Genomic DNA, 20,484 nt, shown 5'->3' with positions numbered 1-20,484 from the left:
CATGTTGAATGGATTGTGGATGGCAGGAATGTGACTTGGCCCGATGCCTTTCCCTATGGCACAGGCCTGTATTATACTGCCTGAGTCTCTGCACAGTGTGCACACATGGGGGTGATGCACAAAGACGGAAGAAAAAAATAAAACCAAAATCGCATCTTATTGTTGCTAAATTTATGTATTATGCAGCTGTTGCCCTGATTATGATACCTTCTGATAGTCGTTAAAACAAAAAAATACCAGCTCAGAAACAAGAGCACCACAAACAGGCAACATTTATCTTTAAGGCTAGCACAAAACACTGTACATAAAAGTGAGACCAAGTCACCATTGCTGAAAAGCCGCCACTGTGGCCACTAATTGTAATAATAGGCAATGATTAAAGGAATACTTCACCCACAAAAACAATCATTTGTAAATCAATTAGCCATGCTGTGTTCACTTCAATTTTGTGAACATTTTTCTAGAATGCCTTCATTGAAAATGGCAAATGTATGGATTGATTGATTGATTGATTGATTGAGGCTTGAGCAGTGTAATTTAACTTTAATTTTTACATTTTTGCTTATTTTTGCTTTTTCTAAAACTTTGCATTGGAGTCTAGCTTTAAAGAGAGCATAGATAAGTTTCACAGTGACAGTTCAGATTTAAATATTATGGTTTTAGTGAAAAGGCGTGTGTTTTGGAAACACTGAACACATGACTGGGTAAATGAGACATGGATTATAGTGCACATGTGTGAGAGTTTGTAAATGGATGTTAAGTGTAGTCTTGCTGTTGTTAAACAGGGTCACCAATCAATCAGTAAATCAATATGTTCACCATTTACCATGTTCACATTTTTAAATTTATTAGACATTCTACATGTTTTCAATTCTGTACTACAACTCTTGCATAAATTTACCCCTTTGACTGAATAGTCATTTTGGGTGGATGAAGTATAATGCACTTTATGTTTATAATGTGACCGAAATAGAGAAGGGTTATAAAATCAGCAAAGTGACTCAGTAATGTGGATTACACAGCACCTTAATCAGGTTGTAGCTGCAAAACTCCCATAGTCTACTGAGTTGAAAAGCTAATGAATTTCTGTTAGGCGAAAGATCATTTCTTATTTCAGAAGTTACATGGTCTTGCTCTAAATTCCATGATCTCCACCATTACTTATTTTCCTGCAGCATTTTAAAATTTATAAACAAATGTGGGTCCTCAATAAAATACCCAAACTATTTCAAAGTGTTGACTCATTTTTCTGTGGGTGCAGCCAAGAAGTTTTTCAAACTAAATGACAAAATATGTTGTTAGTCACTGCCCGAGAGAAATGACACATATGAGCTTTTTTTCATTGTCCAACACTGTTTGTTAGTCTTCCAAAACTGTTGCTGTTATTTGACTATGACAAAAAATGTTCATGTGACCTTCATCTGCCACCTATATTATTAAGGTTTTTTTAAAGGTTAAAACACATGAATTACTCAAAGTTTATGTTAAAAAGACTACTTGATCGAGGTTAAGGAAAGATTGCATTCATGGTTTTAAAAAAAACAAACCTGTTTCTGTGTGTTTAAAACAAAATGTAATAAATTCTACAACCAGTCAAGAAAATCCAAATTGAAAAAGTGCCATTCAGATCTGATTTAATGTTGCAGAACACTGTAGTAGTAAATAAGTTGAGTTTTGTTTCATTATTTGAACATAACTGTTGAACTAAGAGAAAATATTTTTTAAAAGTTTTACATTTTCACATCTGAACTCCAACCATGAACAAAAAGAACAGATCCATGCTTTGGGAGCACAATAGCTTCTCCAGGACGACTGTGGGGGTCCTGGGTGTGAAGTGCTTTGAGTTTGTTGAACATATACTCCCACTAAGGCTCCCGCGGCGTAACATTGCAGGGCCATCTGAGCTTAGATGCACCAGCGCTGCCACACAAGGGAGCTTCACAGCACCAAACTGTTAACTAGTTTTCCTGGCACTCAACTGTGCTTTGAGTGGGCAGCTCTTCTTGGGAACAGTTTGAAGTCTCAGCATGTCCCCTTTGTCATAACTTGTTGCTGTAATACAAGTGATATAAGGTGGATTCAAGGGTGACGTGGCAGAATGCAGTGATTCTTCATGCACCCTTAATTAGAAAGCCATGCGCTCGAGCTCGCATCCAATAAACGCACGACAACGTATCGCATCGTGTTATCAAACGAGTTTACATTTGTGCATTTAGTCCGCATTATCGTGTACAACATCCTTTACATCTGGCGCACTGACAAAGCCTCTCACACAGTTAATTGATATCGCCTGTTTTTCCACTCGTAGACACTGTTATGCCCTCAGAGACTAAACATTTACACACGCAGAAGGCAAGCACATCCATAAAAGATGTATTTGCCGTGAACCACTGGTGATCTGCCCAGTCGGCCTCAGCCTGTCGTGTCAGGATAAAGCTTGCTGTCCTCTCACGGTCATGCCAAGTGCACACTGGTGCTTCTGTGTTTCTATTCAAACAGACAAGAGGAAGCGTAATCCATTTTCTCCATAGGAGCTGACATGAGCACACTGAGGTTTACAGTCATGATCCCCCCAAGCCCCTCCAGTGTGCGGGTCTCACACACAGGACACATGCATAACATCTTTCTTGATCTCACTGTCTCCCTCTTGCTCAGCGTAGAAAGAAATCAAATCAAGTCCAGGGCACTCCCAGGAGCCTTTGTTCCCAGTGCTTTTTTGCCTTGTGTGGTGCTCCACTTGTCACTTCTTTTATACTTATGCGCAAAGCTAACTTATTAGAGCAAACATGCATAATGAGAAGGCAGAAAAAGACACAGGGGACAGAGGCCTGTACATATTGTCTCTTTCTATTAGAACATGCAGGCGCAAACTCTCTTTCTATAACACACACACCACGGATAATGCACAGAGAGGCAAACACAACGCGCACACACATACGCACCCAACATCTCTTAACACAGTGATTGGATAACACTGTTGATAGGTCATCCATAAAATTGAACTCTGAGTGTCTGGGCAGTTTATTTCAAATGAAACAAATTAAAGTCATTTCAAGACGCCGCGCTCGGTGAAGAAACCCGGAAAGCGTTCTAATCCCTGCAGACGCAGCCGAGTCGCAGAGTGTATTGGCACAGCACTCCCTCGGCCGGATTTGCCACTATGTTAAGCTCCCAAGGCCCGCTCCTTGTTGTTATCAGTAAAGTAGGGGAAGGGATTTGGGGATAAGTGAATTCTAGAGAGCAGAGGAGGAGGGAGAGAGAGGGAGGGGGCTTCACCAAGTGCCTTCCTGCTCCCCTGACGTCCCAATTGGCTCATGTGTTTACCCCTGTGCTGCAGCTTTCTTTTGTATTCAGAAGCCTCTCTCTCTCTCTCTCTCTCTCTCTCTCTCTCTCTCTCTCTCTCCCTCTCTCTCTCTCCCTCCCTGATGCTCTCTCTCTTTTGTCACACCATTTTTAGAGTAAATTTGAATACCAACCAAATCCCTCACTCTCTCTCTCCCCAACCTCCCTTGATCCCTAATTTTAGAAAAGGAATTTCCAATCCAAATTGTTGAGTTTCAAGAGACTTTTTGCTCCCTTTAACTGTTTGAGGGAGCACTTCATCTTGGTTTAGTGCAGCTTTAATGTGCAGAAGACGGAGGGAAAACATTTTGTTTGCACGTACAGAGATAGCCAAACCGAGAACTACTCTACGACTCTTAATTTGCATTCTTTATCTGACTCGTTACAGTGGCATTTAGCAAAGCCATAACTGTACTTCTTCTCGATGGTGTACCAACCATTTTGACACCAGGGGCATACTGCTCAGTGTAATTATAGAAACAAGTGAATAATTGATGCCTCAACAGTTGGGTGCAGCAAAGAAATGAGCAGTGAAAGATATGCAAATAACCGCCCTCGAGTCCAGAGGTCAGAGAGATGTGCCTGGTGGCACAGTGCACTCACCTGTGTCGCTATTGATTAGGCAGCAATTACTGTACAGCTTTGCCTACATTATGTTTTTGGCTACGCTGAACATGAGTGTCTAATCAGTAAACATACCCCAGGGAGCTGCTGGCTAACCAGAACCACAAGCTGAGAGACCAAGTAAAGTGTCTCGACTAAAATGCCCTTTGTAGTCCTCAAGTTTATATTTATAAATCTTTTTGCTTTTATTCAAACTGATTTGAATTTAAAAACAGGTTATAGTTGAAATGAACAGCATAAATAAGACTTTAAAATGAGCAGGTGTTGTGTTATAAATGACAAACTCAAAGAAGCAGGAGGTCAGTAAAAATGTTGTTATAAAACCCAATTCCGAAACACCCCTTTTCCCTAATCAGCGCCCGTCCTTTCTGCATGTTCATGCCGAGGGGTAGGGTATCCAGATTCTTGCTGGGATATATGGGTAGGGCAAAGTGTTGTGACTACATGGCCCCACAAATGGAGGCACACTTCAAACTGAGTGCTAAGAGAGATAATTTAAGATGGCTGCACAAGTAAGCTAACAAAAGTAGCCACAAATGTTTTGGTTTTTTTTCAATTACAATACCCATCAAAATATCTTAGTTTAATGTTTCAGTGCATTATGCTCCTTTTCTTTGAAACAACAACAACAAATGAAATCGCTAGTATGCCAACATCTTGATAGCTAACTAGCTAGCTAGTTACTGGTGCATTGTTATTGCTGATTTTTGCTTTAGGCTATAGTCTCAAATATTGGCAAACTTTAACTAGTCTTGCAGTGAAGTTGCTGGACTTGTTAGTCTACAACCCCCAATAAAAGTGCAAACTGGCAGGGTAGGAGCATGCGTTACTAGCGTAAGCCTAAATAGCATTGCTAGAGATTGCTAGTGTTCTTTTCTGTTTGATGACTTGTTAGACTGATTGTTAACGTGAACTTAAAGGGGAGCACCACCTTATTCAAGGGTTCTAATATGTTATTTCTATAGCCTGGGAAAGTGTAATCAATATTTGTGAACATGTCCTAACATTTTACCCTATAACATCACAAATATTGAGTTGTAGCCTTCTAGTTTTTGGATTTGGGAGAGTTGGTCATGCTTACTAGTACTATTGGACTGTCTTAGACCAAAAGAATAACATATATGAAAAGATTTCAACCACTATCCCTTGTAGCTCTTTTTGGGGAGCAAGGTGGCACTCAAAAGGAGGAGTAGGGGTAAAAATAACAAATCTGATTGAGCCTTAATTTAGGAATCTGTCTGCTAAGTAAATAGAGGTGTGCTTGACTTGTGGATAGGCAGACTATAGGCGTTTTGTCATAGATAAAATAAATTGGTGCTGGGCCCCAGAGCCACTGCCGGCTGTGTGCGGCCCATAATTCATAGCGACACCTGCAAAGTGAGTACAAGTTTGCCCCGCTGGAATCAGTGGTCTGTTTTAAATTGTTTATTCCTCATTGTGCAGTTGCAATACATATTAACTCTGTATTTGTTTTAAATGTGAGCAGTGTTTTCACTCCACACACAGTTTAATGGGATTTGCTGCCTCGCTGTTGTTTGTGTGTCTTGGCACCAGCAGCAGAGGAAATCTACACTGGGCTTAAGGGGGCTGGTTTTGCTTGTTTGTTTATGCCGTTCGTTTTTTTTTTTTTTTTCTTTTTTTTCTCAAGCTAGCCGCCATCAAAGCTTTTGCACCACTCTGCTCACACAGTGATCAGTAGGCCAAAGCTCATGGACACATCTGTTGGCCTCTGATGAGAAAGTTGTGCCACCATGCCTCTCTATTTCCGTCTGTAATTTCGATTTTTGTTTTCTCTCTTTCATTGCGGCCCCCCTTCTGTTTCGGCTTATTTTGTTTTCGAAGAATTTCAGAAGGACAAGTCATCTATATTTTTTGTTTTCAATTCCCTCCTGACACATCTAGCAGGGGACATGAGCAAAGTGACGCACTTTCTCACTGAGCTCACCCTGCACCCCCACACACCAGCTTTGCTGTGAGAGAGGGAATAAGGAAGTGGAAAAAAAGGAGGACAAGGGTGATTATTTCATTAAGAGAATAGCAATTCGTGGAGGACAGTCAATAATAGATGAGGTTAAAAAACAATGGTGACTTTTCTTTTTTCTACTGTACTCGTTTTCTCTCTCTGCCTCTCGAGTCAATAGAATCGACCTAATGGAAACCAGGTTACTCTTCCTTCCATCTCACCTCCCTGACATAATGTTGAACAAATGCATTATTCATTCTCTGGTCTAAGAAGCGAGGTAATTATACATTTATCTCCCAAATAATACCGGGTCCTTACTGCGCCTGTGACCTTGCCACAAGATTTATGCCATTTTGGACCTGCCCCCGAAGGCCGCTGAGTTAAAAATGAAGGCAAAAATGGATTTGCTCTTTATGGATATAAGATGTCAAGGGGTTTGAAAAGGTCCAGTCATTAAATGTAAAGTTTAGAACTTTATTTTGAAGCGTTTCAGAAGGGCAGGGATAGTCAGACTCCAAACTTAGTGTTTAAGTTTTGTAGGGCGGATTAAAAAGTAGACTGGACGGGAAAAAATAGAACAAATGGAGCTACAGCTCTCCCCTTTATATTCTTCCCTTTATTCTCTTTCCCCTTAACTAATCCTTCTTCTTATTCGCCCCTTTCCTCATTTCCCTATCGTTCTCTCCTTCCCAACCTTATCTCCCTCCTTTACCTAAATTCTTCTCCTCTGTCATTTCCCTCATTCTGAGCAATCCTTCCAATTTATTCCGTCTCAAATTTACTCCCTAACAACCTCTTCCTGTTCCTCTAATGCTTTTGTTTCTTCTGTGCTCCCCTGTGGCCTGCAGGCTATCATGGCACAGCTTCCCCAGGAGGAGAAGGCTAAGATTGCTGAGCAGGTGGAGAGCTTCAGACAGGAGAAGTGCAAGCTAGACGCAGAAGTGGCCAAGTGGGACGACAACGGCAATGACATCATCGTGCTGGCCAAGCAGATGTGTATGATCATGATGGAGATGACGGACTTTACCAGGTAAACATGACACGTAAAGGCAGTGGTGAATTTTCACATTTTAAAGGAGCAGTGCGTAGGATTTCGAGGCGGTGAGAACTGTAGATTACAACCAGCTGTAACTTCCATCATGAGTCAAATGTGAACTCACAGTTAGAATTCCTTTAGTGTTCATTGTTTAGATGGATTTTAGTAGGCTGAATTATCTGCAATGGTATTTTTCAACTTCAAAACAAATGGACCTGGTGATTTAAACTAGTAAAAATAAACTAAAAAAAAGCAGTTTTAAAATAAAAATCTGTGTTTTTCTTAAAACATTTGAATCATCATAGAGAGTCTGATAACTATAGTGATGCAAATGGCCCTATCTAGAGCGAGTTTTTGGTTTGTCCATCCTGGGCAACTATAGAAACATAGCGGTGCAACATGAAAGAGGATGGCTTCCTACTAAATATAAATGTCTCATTCTAAGGTGACGAAAATACAATTCTTATTTTCAGGTGATTTTATCACTAAAGACAATATACTTATAATATTATATTCCATTTATGCCAATATATCCCTCTAAGTCCTACACACTTGACCTTTAAAATTTATCTGGCTAATTTGTTGCTTAAACATCCATCACATATAGAAACTGTTGAACAAAATATGTCTCTTTTGTTGTTAAATGCATCACAGGGATTTGGGCCCTGTACCGCAAGCCCCCTCAGTTGTATTTTTTACATCCTCTGAATATGCTTTATGTATGTATGAAAAAATAGCAAAAAAGACTAAATTAATTGCCAAGATACATTTCCCTACGGTCTAACTGTATGTGGGGCGCTGTCCTTGGTCCTGAAACAGGGAAGCGAAGATTGATCGACATACAGAACAGTTCAGTTTCTTAGCTTGCTTGTTTTTTGTGGTTCTAAATAGAACTTTTGTTGCTTATTCCATTTCCCCCAATTGTAGCAATCAACAGACAGAAGCTAAACAACAGGGAAGTGAAGAGACAGTCAAAGAGAGAGAGAGAGAAACCTGCTACAGCTCATTCAATGTACCTCCCCCTGCTGACTTACAGAGAGCTGTTCAGAAATGTAGAACATACTATGTAGTGCTCTCCCAGTGCTGTGTTCTGTGAGCACTCTGATTAATACATGTATTAATCGGCTATTTTAGGTATGGTTAATTAAATGAATTTTATTTTATAAAACAAATTGCCCCCTTTCAATTTTTAAAAGCCCCCTCACTCACTTTCTCATGGCACCTGGCCTTATCACTTTCTAGTCACTTTGTTTTTCTGCTTTTTGGTGCCAAGTATACGGAGAGTATCATTTTTTTTTGATAAAAACAGGTGCCTGCTGTATCTGTAAACAGGATGATGGTGGCAGTGTGTGTTAACCCAAACAGATAAAGAGTGCTTTACAACCAGAACCATGAGCTCAAAAAAGCTGAGAAGTTCAGTATATCTGAGGGTGAGACATGTTAGGTGATAATTCCCTGTGGGATGATCACTGTCTCACATAGAGGCAGTGTTTTCTTCCATTGTTTATATAAAAACATTGGAGCAGCAGGTAAATAAAGCAACAAAAAGACAGAAACAATCTTCCCTTTCCCTCAAAGCTGTTTTGTGAAAGGCAGAGTGACCCAGACAACCTTTGTTTTGCTCAGACGACTTAGCGGTGCTTCGATTTAAAGATATAATGTAACAGATAATCTGTTTGCATTTGCAGTCTTGTTGCTTATGTTTACTAAAAGCCAGCAGCTTTCCTCTCAATCTCCCCCATCTGGGCCCAACATATCAGGGAAATCCCTAATGCCTAACTGATGGTTATCTGCCTCGTGTATGGATTTGTGAACCCCTCCACAATTATACTCCATGGAACAAACCAAAACGAGAAAAGAGAAATCAGAGCCATGAGTCATTAGTCATGAGTGATTATGGCTGTGGTGCTGTGACTGCACTATTATTACTTGGCATTGACCCCAGTTATGCAGATTGGCATGAACAATCTGAGTGGAAATTTCAGTTTAGCACAGACTGAAACATTTATTTAGCCACAATAACTTTCCCTGTGCTGGCAAATCAAGAAAACAAAACACAGAACAAAGGCTCAGTGGTTGGCCATTATTCCTCGATCCCGTTCTGTTTCCTACTGTAACAGCTCTGAAAAATCTCCTGTTTTGTTGCTATAAACAAATCTTTTTTTCTGTTTGTTTTGATAATGACATATCATTAGGGACAAAGGTATACCACATCCATTATCTGGGAAATCTGCTGGTTGATTGTAATTTCTCACACTGCTCCTGACAGCCAAAGCAAATTAGCTGCTGCTGAACGAGCTCAGTGGTGAGCTCAGTCTTGAATGGGAAGCTCAGTGTGTCCTCTGCTTCTGTAACTCCACCCACATTTCCTTCTTTCTCACCCCTTGAATTTTCCCAGAGGCAAAGGCCCCCTGAAGAACTCCTCAGATGTGATCAACGCTGCTAAGAAGATTGCAGAGGCTGGCTCCAGGATGGACAAATTGGCCCGTGCTGTTGCAGATCAGGTATCCCTGCGACTGTGTCATGTCATTTTTATCATTGTAATCACCTTCAGTCTGAAACTATCTGTGACTGTGTCATAGTAGCTTGTGGCAGTGCAAACTTTGAGCTTGAGTAAGTGGCCATGGCCGTTGGAAATCTTTAATGTGGACATTGACAAGCCCAGCTAGAGCGGTGGGCTGTGTTGCTGCATGACTTTGTCTCCCAGTGGGGCCAACACTGAGAGAGCAAGACAGCAGAACCAAGTTATGTCTCTAATATAATTAGCTCCTAACCGAGGTGTTGCATTCATTATCAGATGAGTATCTCTCTAAAACACGCTGACAGACCATTTTCAATATCTAATCAATCAGTGCTGTGCCTAGGGAAGACGGGAGTGAAAAGAAATAGGTGTGTACGCTGTGTATGTGTGCATACAGCAAATGAAGTGGGAGGTATTTCAGAATGCAGCACTCCAGGTAATGCATAATGTTCTTCTCCATTTCATCTGTCTCTAATAAGCAGTGAGAATAAACTTAGGCACAAGACTCACTGATTTATTAAGGCAGCCTGTTGTCATTGTAATTGCAACTGCTGTTAGCTAGCAAACCCTTGGAATAATTATTGTTGGTTTCAGTATCACATGCTGGGCCTCCTTCCAGTGCTGCTTAGCTGAAGAAATGTTGGAGCTCACATCAAAATTCAGCATCACAATCACATCTTTTAACTGAAGTCCTGAAACTCGCATGAGGCCAGCACACATGATGGCCAGCATGGCTGCTGTACCTGCGGTTTCATGTGCCAAACTTCAAACATGTCACCGTACTTGGTGGTTTAAAATTTTAGAGGAAAATTCTCTTTTATGGAAATGAGTGTGGACAGTCGTGTAGTAGTGATAACTAGAAAGCACTCAATGAGTCATACCTCCGCAAAGGCTGCACAGTCCGTTTTTGGCCACTTTTGGGCAGTGCAACAAGGCTCTAAACACAACATTGACATATAACACTGCCTTATAAAGTTGATATAGCAAACAGTGGCTTATTTACACATCCAGCAGATACAGAGCAATGCAAGTCCAATATTCACTTTCCTCTCTGCTCTGTTTGGCCGCCAACCCCTGAGAAAAGAGACAACTCGCTCACTTTGTCTGTCTGTCCTTTGGAACTGGGCATGCGGTGTCCAGTTGGTTTGTCAGAGCCTTGTTTTTGCCACCTGTTATATCTAGAAACAATGCTGATGAGAGCCATGAGTCTGACTTGAATCAGTTAAGTTGCAGTCCAAAAAACTAAAACCATCAACAGTAGGTGATATAATGCTTCACAGATAAAGTAAACTCCAGAGTTGGGTTTATTATTACATAAGTGAACCTTTTCACATTAGATGTGGTTATTTGATCCACTGTTGTAAAAATATTTATTATAGAAGCTTTAAAGGTTCTGTATGTGACATCAGAGCATTAATATACAACCCTAATTCCAAAAACAATTTGGGACGCTGTGTAAAACATAAATAAAACAGAATGCAATTATTTTCACATCATTTTCAGCTTATATTCAATAGAATACAGTACAGAGACAAGATTTTCCAACTGATTAACTTTGTTTTGTAAATATACACTCATTCTGAATTTGATGCTTGCAACACGTTCCAAAAAAGTTGCGACGGTGGATGGTTTACCTCGGTGTGACATCTCTTTTCTTTTAACGCTCAGCAAGTGTTTGGGAACTGAAGACGCTAATTGTTGAAGTTTGGAAAGTAACAGTCTTTTTCGTTCTTGCTTGATATATAAGTTCAGTTGCTCAACAGTCCGGGGTCTCTATTGTCATATATTGTGGTTCATAATGCACCATACATTTTCAGTGGGAGACCTGTACCTGCATTCTTTTAGTCATGTTGTTGTAACGTGCAGAATGTGGCTTTGCGTTGTCTTGTTGGAATAAGCAGGGATGTCCCTGAAATGTTGTTGTCTGGATTCCAGCATATGTTGCTTCAAACCTGGATGTACCTTTCAGCATCTGTGGTGCCTTCACAGATATGCAAGTTAATCCATCCCATGGGCACTAACACACCCTCATACCATCACAGATGCTGGCTTTAACTTTGTGCTGGCAACATTCTGGATGGTGCTTTTCCGAATTTGTGAATTTGGACATAGGACTGGTTCTTCTCAAAAAAAAGAACATTTGTTACTTTTGAGATTCCAAACTAACTGAAAAAGATAAATGAGAAAAGTTAAAAAAAAAAAAAAATAGACTGGTTTGCAGTTAGAAGAACCCTCAACACAGCATGAAAAAAAACTTTCAAAGCCTTCATGCCTATTTCCTGTGAAGGCATTTTATACTTTAATTTATTATTAAACTTTATTAAAATCATTTCACATTCATTCAGGAGGCGTGGTCCCATCCAGGGTACTGAATGTTCATAATCAAAGGATCATGCAGAGGTTAGATTAGAGTACCCACTGAAATGTTGCTCAGGGTGCCATATACTCGAACAGAGAGAGATGGTTTTCCCCCTCTTCTGTATTGTTCCTCATCCTGTGCTTTCTTGTGACAATATGTGACTTTACAACAATGTATGGGCAAGCCTTCTGCTGTTAGCACGCCACAGAATGCCTGTCAGTTTGAGCGGCCGTAGAGTCTGCTCAGCTTTCAGCTGACCAGAAGGCATCTTTAGTCAAAGCTGGCTCAGTTCTCCTCATGCGACACTGTCCTGCTCTCTGGAGCATATTGCACTACACAACAAAGTTTCAGGCCATGAATGCGTAACTCTGTCTGTCACGCAGTAATTACCACAAACACAGAGAGGGAAAGCAACAGTTTGAATCTGTATGTGCCTTGTTTATAAACATTTCTGCATGTTTCCATGTGTGGGAACATTTGTCTCTGGGAGCAGGTCTCGGTCTGCGTCACGCCTTGTGTACGTTGTTTAGTATGGGATTGGGGACAGAAATGACAAAGTAAGCATGAACTTGCGTTTGTGTGCTTATGTATTCATTTCTTGGCTTGTGAGCTGCCGAGTGATGATCAGTGTTTAACAGGGTTTAGGTGGGAGTGAATCTGTCACATGGCAAATCACTGGCAAAGCCTGTGTCTGAATCAACAGTTGCTGTAATGAAAAGAACAGGTGGCTTGCCATTTTTAATTCTCACTTAAATGGTTTCTAGACCAGTGTTTACTGAATATTCAAAGCCTTCTGTTACACTTCCAGAGACATCAGAGCTGTGTTCAGGAAATAAAGAGGGGCTTGAGGACATTTTCATTTCCAACATGTATTTAGTATAAAAGTGTTTTCATGTGAGGCTTCTGGGGCATCTGTTTGCCATGCTATTCAGTGAATGCAGTGAGTTATTAAAAGTTAAAAGAGCAAAAGTTTGCTTTTTATGAAGCATCTTAATGGAATTACACAACAGTTAACATCCTTGATTATTTGTCTTTATTCCGGATGAAGAAAACAAGTATTTTGCATTCACACATTATGGTAGGTAACCTGTGTTTGTGGAGAGCACTGTGGCTTGATGCTAAGTATAAAGGCTGCTCCGCTGCTTTCAGACAGGTCCCTTAAGTAGCAAACCTTGTCGCCATGACTCCACATCAGCCCTATTGATGAACATGTGCGAAGCAGAAGGCAATTCTGCGTGGAACGGTGGAAGGATGGCGAGCTCTTTCATAGTCATTTAAGCACAGCACTTGACGTAGAAAAACCCCTCGAGGCAACTCACCCCATTTCACTCCAGCAATGCCTTTTTTTCTACTCTATTTCTCCCACTCCATTTTCCCTACTCGGCTCCATTCTTAAAAGTATGCCTCCTACAGACACAAGCTAGCTACTGTAGTGGAAGAGAAGCTGTACAAACATAATGCACACCCCTACTCTCAGACATGCATCAATCATTGAGTGTTGTGAACAGCAATGGCAGGTGACAGTATGTATCACTAAGCATCCTTTGGATGCAGTGCCATCTGGCTTCACATTTACCTGTGCAGGTGGTGTTGATGTCAGTTCAGTTGTGTACTTATTTTACGGTGTTGTATTGTAGAGTATTGTTAGGCTGTATAAAATTCCTAAAACAGGCGTAAATAGTGCAATTCATGTACCTTATTGAAATGTTATTGCACGATTATATGGGAATTATTTGATTCCAGCGTCCTAAGTATGGGTTAGAAGGGTCCTGGAGCAAGAAACTTTTGTTTAATATGCTGCTATCAGTAGCCCTGCTGCGTCAGTTTTTGATGTTAAGGGATGGCGTGTCAATATAGGCCTTGCGACATGCATTGTGCCTTTCAAAATAAACTTCCATTTTCAGAGGGAATGCACAGTTTGCATTTGTTCAATGCATGCAGTCTGTTTTCAAAATTAAGTAAGAACATACACGTAGAAAAATGTCATTTTGAGTTTACTCTCCTCGGTTTATTCAACAAAAGCACATGGTTAGGTTTAGATGTTTTTAGACATGGATTAATACAGTTCGGTGTGCTTGTGGGTATTTAAAGCAGCAGAACACTGTATGTGAGACTGACTCACAGTATACTATACTTGCATACTGATGTGTTTTTTGTAGCTTAAAAAAAATATGGCCAAGGAAATACAGTATATCAGGCTGTGGCCACACAGATAATACTAAATCAGTTCATTGTTGGTTTGTTGTTTGTTTGTTTTTTTATGTGATTTGTTGACAGTACCAAAAATCTAGAGTGTGTTTTGTAATGCTTTAATTGCTTTTCCTGGTTTATTTCTTGCTCTCAAGAATGCTTTTCTTTTGCATTGCATTCATTTGAACTGCCAGTTTGAGCACTAAGTGTTGAAGGACTTAAATAACTTAGGTGTCAAGTTATTGTTTGTATCTGCTTCTAAGCCCATGCAAGTTTGACGCTAAGCATTCAGACTCGCAGGTTTCACTTTAGTTGTCTCAGCGGAAGGTTCTGTCGCATCGAGTACAGAACAACAAGAGCAGAGCTCCTGTCGCCTCTACTGACAGCAGTGAAACCAAGTGTGACTGATGTGTAATTAAAAGCCTTCTCAGTAAAAAAAAAACAAAAAACTACAGCTTAACAGGGGCTGACTAGGGAGGAGTCATGACTAACTATCCTCAAAATGTAATGCTCTAGCTAAATGAAAATCTAGTATCATAGAATTGTTTCAAGAAAAGTTTGAGAAACTCACCAAAATACATTTTTAAGGTTTTTTTTCTAAGAGATTTAAAGATTTTTCTGCTTTAAATCTAATATATCTATTATAATTATATAGATAGATAGATAGATAGATATTATAATTATATAATAATTATAATTATATGATTTACAATTTACAGCTCTACAATTATATGTTTAAGTTTCTACATGGATTTATTGGACATTCAATTGTGATTAGAATAAATGTTGTAAATAATCGGAAAGTGCAAGTAACACTGAGGTTAAAAATATGTGTAGCATGTCTGTTTTTTTTTTTTTAGATTTGAGCTGTTATTCTATAGTTATTGAGTCATTTTTCTGAAGCCCATTTTTCCAGTAGACAAAAAAAACCCACTTTGTCTTTAGTGAGAAAGATAATAATTTCTAGGACAAATGCCTCTGCGCCTCTGCACTCTTTATTTATTGGGTCAAGCTTTGGTTGGCAGTGATGTTAAAGTGACAATGGGTTGGACACGCTAGTTTTCGCCCCTTTTTGGTTGTGGTGCTAAGATGCATGTTGGTAACTTTTGCGATTCAATCAGCAGCACTCAAACAACATTACAAATTAGTCATTAGCGAGTTTGAAAGAGAGACTGAATAGGTAACAGATATTAAAAAAAAGAAGAAGCCACCATAATATTTCCAGTGGGCTCCATACTGCTTTCTACTGTTTACTGTGACTGATTTCTGGCATGTTTGTGGTAGAAAACAAAAAAAACATGCTTGTCTATTGGCTATGGGAATGGAGGTTATTGCCTTTTTAGGTGGGAAAAGGCTATATAAAGTAGTACAATCCAGCTGGGGCAAATTAAGGAATTAAGGTACTGACAAAGCTTGAGCCAAATGTTTATTCAATTCGGGAGACCCAAATGAATTTCGGGTGTTAGAAGTCCACTGGCAGAAAATTTTCAGCATCAAACACAATCACACTTAAATTTCCTGCATTATGGGGAATTTTTCCTCATCATTTTACTTTAGTCAAAATAAAAGTCCTCTGGTACTTACATGATTTTCTTGGGATGGGGGGAACAAGTGCACATGTTATAAATAGTTAGGGGGACATCTTCTCTGTGTGCCTCCGAAGTCTCTGCTGCAGCACCAGCTTTTGGCCAGTCACCTATTTGCCGGTGTTCTTGGACCACCAGCTCGCATCTGTCCCATCCACCGCAGACAGTATTTGCATCAACCCGCCCCAGAGCCACTGAGTTCATACTAATACACCATAAAAACATTAGAAAAAACGCATTTCATGCTCTCACACCACAAAGAGACTGTCTTCTAATCTGTATGTTGCAACATGACAGCTTGCAGTAATGTCTTCCAATGTAATGCTAATATGGCAGATTACAGATTCAAATAAATTGATTTTTCTAAAACAACAAGATGTTTGAAAAATGTACATGAACGACTACACCAAGTTACTTTAGTAGTAGTCAATGGTGATCAGTGTTTTTTTTTCTGTTGTAAATTAAATGTGCAAAAATGCCAGACTGTGGAATATAACAGATGGAAGAAGGGAAACAAGAACATTAGGTAGCCACTTAAATCTAATAAATGGTTTCAATATGTGCTAGAACACAGTGGTGTTCAGTGTTTGGTGGAGATGCCAGAGATTGGATGAGCAAATAGAAAGATTACCAGCTTTCTTGAAGTAACTGACAGATGACAGCTTACCATCAGAGGGACTGTAGTTGTCCACTCAGCTAGAAGGCGTATTGTGTAACTGTGTGTAACATACTCTATTTGAATCTGTCAGTGTCTTTATGTCATCCTTTCTCTCTCTCTCTCTCTCTCAAACATATCTTTACTATGGGACATGCAACTGTGCTGAAATTATACAAAGAAGTGTTGTGATTACAGAGAAAAAAAAAAGAGGTGATGAAAATAAAATACCCTGCTTGTTATTTTTTACACCTTGAATAATTTAGGAAAAAAGGTCAGCCTCAGCCTGCTCATAAATGCAGCATCAGTGCGAGGTGTGACTTGTGTTTTGACAGACTGCCACACTCTGATAGTGTGTTGCCCTCATCTCAGCACCAGAGTTCACATCATCTTGCTGAATTATCCATCGGGAGCACGTTTCGTTCATTTTTGGACCCAATTATGCGGCAAAACAACAGAGAAAAAAAAATCTCACCTGTTTCTCTGCTGGACCGAACCTAAAATATTCCTGAATTGCTGAGAGCAGCACTGAGGTCATAGGGAGTTTCAGAAAGGCCGAGTAAAGTCAGGCCACAGTTTCTTCTCCAGTCTGTAATAGACGCTGTTTTGCTCTGAAGGACGGAGAGAGATAAAGAGAGTGTCAGTGGGCCTGGCAAAGTAATGGGCCATACAGTTTATTTACATCAACAGGGAATCTGCAGAAGAAATGGACTATTAGTCAACTGTACAATAAGAAACAATTGTGTCATGTCTGCATCAAACTTGCCTGAGGCAGCAGCGTGTGTGTGTGTGTGTGTGTGTGTGTGCATGCCAACAGTGTGAAGTGCAGTTAGCAGTGATGCTAGCCAGGACTGGCGGTGCAGTGATAATGCCCGGGGAGAAGCTTCCCTCTGCCTCACTGGCTGCTCTATGAGCTAGTTGCTCCATTCTGCATTCAGAGGAAGCTGGATGCTGGTGGCAGCTTTCCTCTTATTTCCTGCTTTACTCAAACTCCTACTCTGATAGTGGCCATTAGGCTTTGGTGGTATGTAATGTTCCATACCATCGTACCTTCCTGAAATTTCTCCAGGGTATACAGTATAGGTGTATGCCACTACCCCCCCCCCCCCCACACACACACACACACACACACACACACACGCACAAAATGTGAAGAAAAGGGATATTCTCACACCTAATAAACAGAGAAATACAACTGTACACCTATGGAACTCATTTTTCCCTTGGTCACAGAGGACTGGCAAGGCTTAATTGCCTCCTTAACTCATCATAAAACACTTCATTCACACTTGACAAGACAAAATATAACTCACTCAAACCACCTTGGTTACGCTTGCTTGTAATCTAGTTAGTAAAATCCACTTTTCCAACAATCACCAGCTCCGGTGTGGTCAAAATAAATCTTAAATTTACTCAATTAGATGTCAAAAAACAAACATGTTGGTATTGTATTTCCCACGGCATCTCTCTGCCATTGCTGGCCACCAGCTGTTTACAGTCTTGTAACTTATCCCTCCACCCCTGGGTGTCTTTTAGCTCAGCTGCCTGTTCCGCCAGTAGAGACCAAAGACAGAGCCCTGGTGGTGCATGCTGCGCACTACATACAATGAGTTAGGAAGAAAGAGGGGCACCTGTAGTTATGACAGTTTTGAAAAAAATACCTTCAGGATCCTGTCATACCATAATACTGCAATACTGCCTGAGCCTTGTGGCCATATCTATAAATGCAAATATGCTTTGAGTTACTCTTTGTGGTTGTATTTGTAGGTTGGAAAAACAAACAAGACTGTGTTTTACTAACTATCTGAGAGCATCAGTGGAGGGCACTTGTGGCCAATCAGTAGTATTTGCCTTAGCACGAGAGGCCTTTTTCTTACATAGAACAAGAGAACATCGGCGGCCATGAAAGCTGCAAGTCCTGGAGGGGGTATATTCATATCACAGCTCAGTGTTTAACTTGCCATCCCCCTCTACCAGAGCCCACAAGACAAGGAAATGAGCTGTGCATTTCCCCACACAGAGCTGCTGAATGTCCTAGTTAGGACCGTTTAATATTAATGGCGAGAAGAAAGGTGTTGCTACAAAATGATGCTCACAGTGTTTAAGCAGCTGATGCAGTGTTCTTAACCCACTGGGAGCTTAGTGGGCCATAGCTGACTCCTGGAAGGTTTCCAGATGGAATAATAGGGGCAAACTGTGTGATAGTAGGAGACCTGAGGAGGCTGTCCTCGTATTCCCTGTTGGTCCATTTGCTGCACTGTATGATTGGTTTCTTTGCCGTTCAAGTAGCACAAAGGCCAGCAGGACCAGGTCAGAACTTCTGGTTTAAAAAATGGGGAAAAAAAGAGGAAAGAGAAGATGAAGAAGACGAGGGATAGATAGAAAGCCTGTGGAAGCAAGTCTATGTATTTTATGTCCATTCATTGCTGATTGATCTGTTTTCTTCTTGGGCAACATGCTGTGACAAACTGGTTTTATGTGAAATGAATGAGTTTGACACCCTGCAGAGTAACTCAACTTGCCTTTGAAACACAGGCTTGCAACAAACCACTGCTGAAGAAAAAAAAATGCTGAACATCTTCCCGCCGTGGTGCAGAGAAATGCAATTAGCAACGCAGAATGCTGGAACCATACTGTTTTGGTTAGGATTGTTGTTCTTGGTTTTCTGCTTTTAAATCGGCCGCAACATCAGAGACTGTGATTCCAACAAACAATCCAATTTGGTAGAGAATTCACATCTCAAACCTATTTGGAAAAAAACATACGCCATTTAGAACCAGATGGCGCTTCTGTAATAAGTAGCTTTAGATTTTGCCAGCAATGCCTGAAATAAGACCAAGAACATTTTTTCCTCCAAAATTCTTTGGCTCTGTGACAAATCTGGTGCCTTGATGGCTTTGTTTTCTGTCATGATATAATTTTACATCCTTTCTGCCAGCTAGCCTACCATTGCCTCTTTGTTCAGATGATCCCATTTTTAACCTCAAACAAAAACACGGACCTCCTGGATTAACCAGCATTACAGCATTTCACAGCAGAGCATGGTGAGAGTCACAACAGTTTGGCTGTTGTGCTTGAACTGAGAAAAAATAATCAGACATGCAAAAAGGAAATGAGATTGTATTGGCTGTCATTAACTCCTAAATGATTGGTCCTGAAATATTTGTGGCTGTGTGGCTCAGTACAAATCGATTATACACATTTCTCATCATCTTAACCTTAATGGATTATGAATTCTGATTTAATTTTTTTAATATTTTTTTTTTCAAGTTACAGTTACATCGGATCACATCATGGTATTATGCATTTTCAGAGCCAGTATCAATGTAAAATAAAGCAAATGAAAAAAAATCATAGCTGGTCAAAAGTTTTTTTTGTCATATAAGTCAGAGCCAGTCAGGAAGATTTAGAAACAGCCAGGTCCACGAGGATGAAACAGGCTAACCTGATTAAAAAGACAGTGATGGGCAGGTATAATAGGCTACTTTATGGATGAGCCAGACACATACTCATTGTGACCATTGTGTATTCACAAGGATCGACTGAATTCGCATGAATTGTTGTGATCATAACATCCCAAAATCCTGGAGGGACTGATATGTCCAGATGTGTGTCAGAGGACATTAAGATGTGCTGTCACCACAAGGCCAATCATTGCACAACAGCCTCAATTTTGCAAATAGATCATTAATCATATTTATTTCTGCTTTATTTTTGTATTACAGTATTGGAATATGCATAAAATGGCTGATAGTAGAGTAAATACTTTATGTCACAGTGAAGAGGCTTAATACAAATATCTGCCAAGGCCTTAAAAGTGTGTCAAACCACTCTCGGCTGCTCTGTAAAAGCCAGTGCTCACTTGTGGCTATTATTAATATTATTTGTGTGTGTGTGTGTGTGTGTGTGTGTGTGTGTGTTTGTGTCTCTTCTCCATTCAGTGCCCTGATTCAGCGTGCAAGCAGGATCTGCTAGCCTATCTGCAAAGAATTGCCCTGTACTGTCATCAGCTTAACATCTGCAGCAAGGTGAAAGCTGAGGTTCAGAATCTGGGTGGAGAGCTCATCGTGTCTGGGGTAAGTCCATCCATACAAAACAGAGCATCACATGGCCGGTTCTACTATCATTTATTCTCTAGGAAGGCTTTTAGGCTTGAATCATCAGACTTGGCAAATTTAACATGATTTTTATGCTTGGCGCTGCGGGTG

At 40.3% G+C, this 20,484-nt stretch overlaps 1 protein-coding gene across 1 annotated transcript in view; it reads left to right on the top strand.

Moving 5' to 3' along the window:
* The window catches only part of ctnna2 (catenin (cadherin-associated protein), alpha 2), a 393,607-nt gene that overhangs the window by 370,521 nt on the left and 2,602 nt on the right, over positions 1-20,484 (top strand). Inside the window, exons 15-17 of the mRNA XM_042485341.2 lie at positions 6,778-6,959; positions 9,364-9,469; positions 20,218-20,352. Of these exons, the coding sequence (XP_042341275.1) occupies positions 6,778-6,959; positions 9,364-9,469; positions 20,218-20,352 (423 nt within the window). The remainder of the gene's footprint in view (positions 1-6,777; positions 6,960-9,363; positions 9,470-20,217; positions 20,353-20,484) is intronic.

This window comes from Plectropomus leopardus, chromosome 3 (genome assembly GCF_026936395.1).
Source record: "Plectropomus leopardus strain MGB_pleo_1.0 chromosome 3, ASM2693639v1, whole genome shotgun sequence".
NCBI lineage: Eukaryota > Metazoa > Chordata > Actinopteri > Perciformes > Serranidae > Plectropomus > Plectropomus leopardus.
The sequence above is the reverse complement of the archived record's forward strand: the minus strand, read 5'-3'. Positions and strand labels throughout refer to the sequence as shown.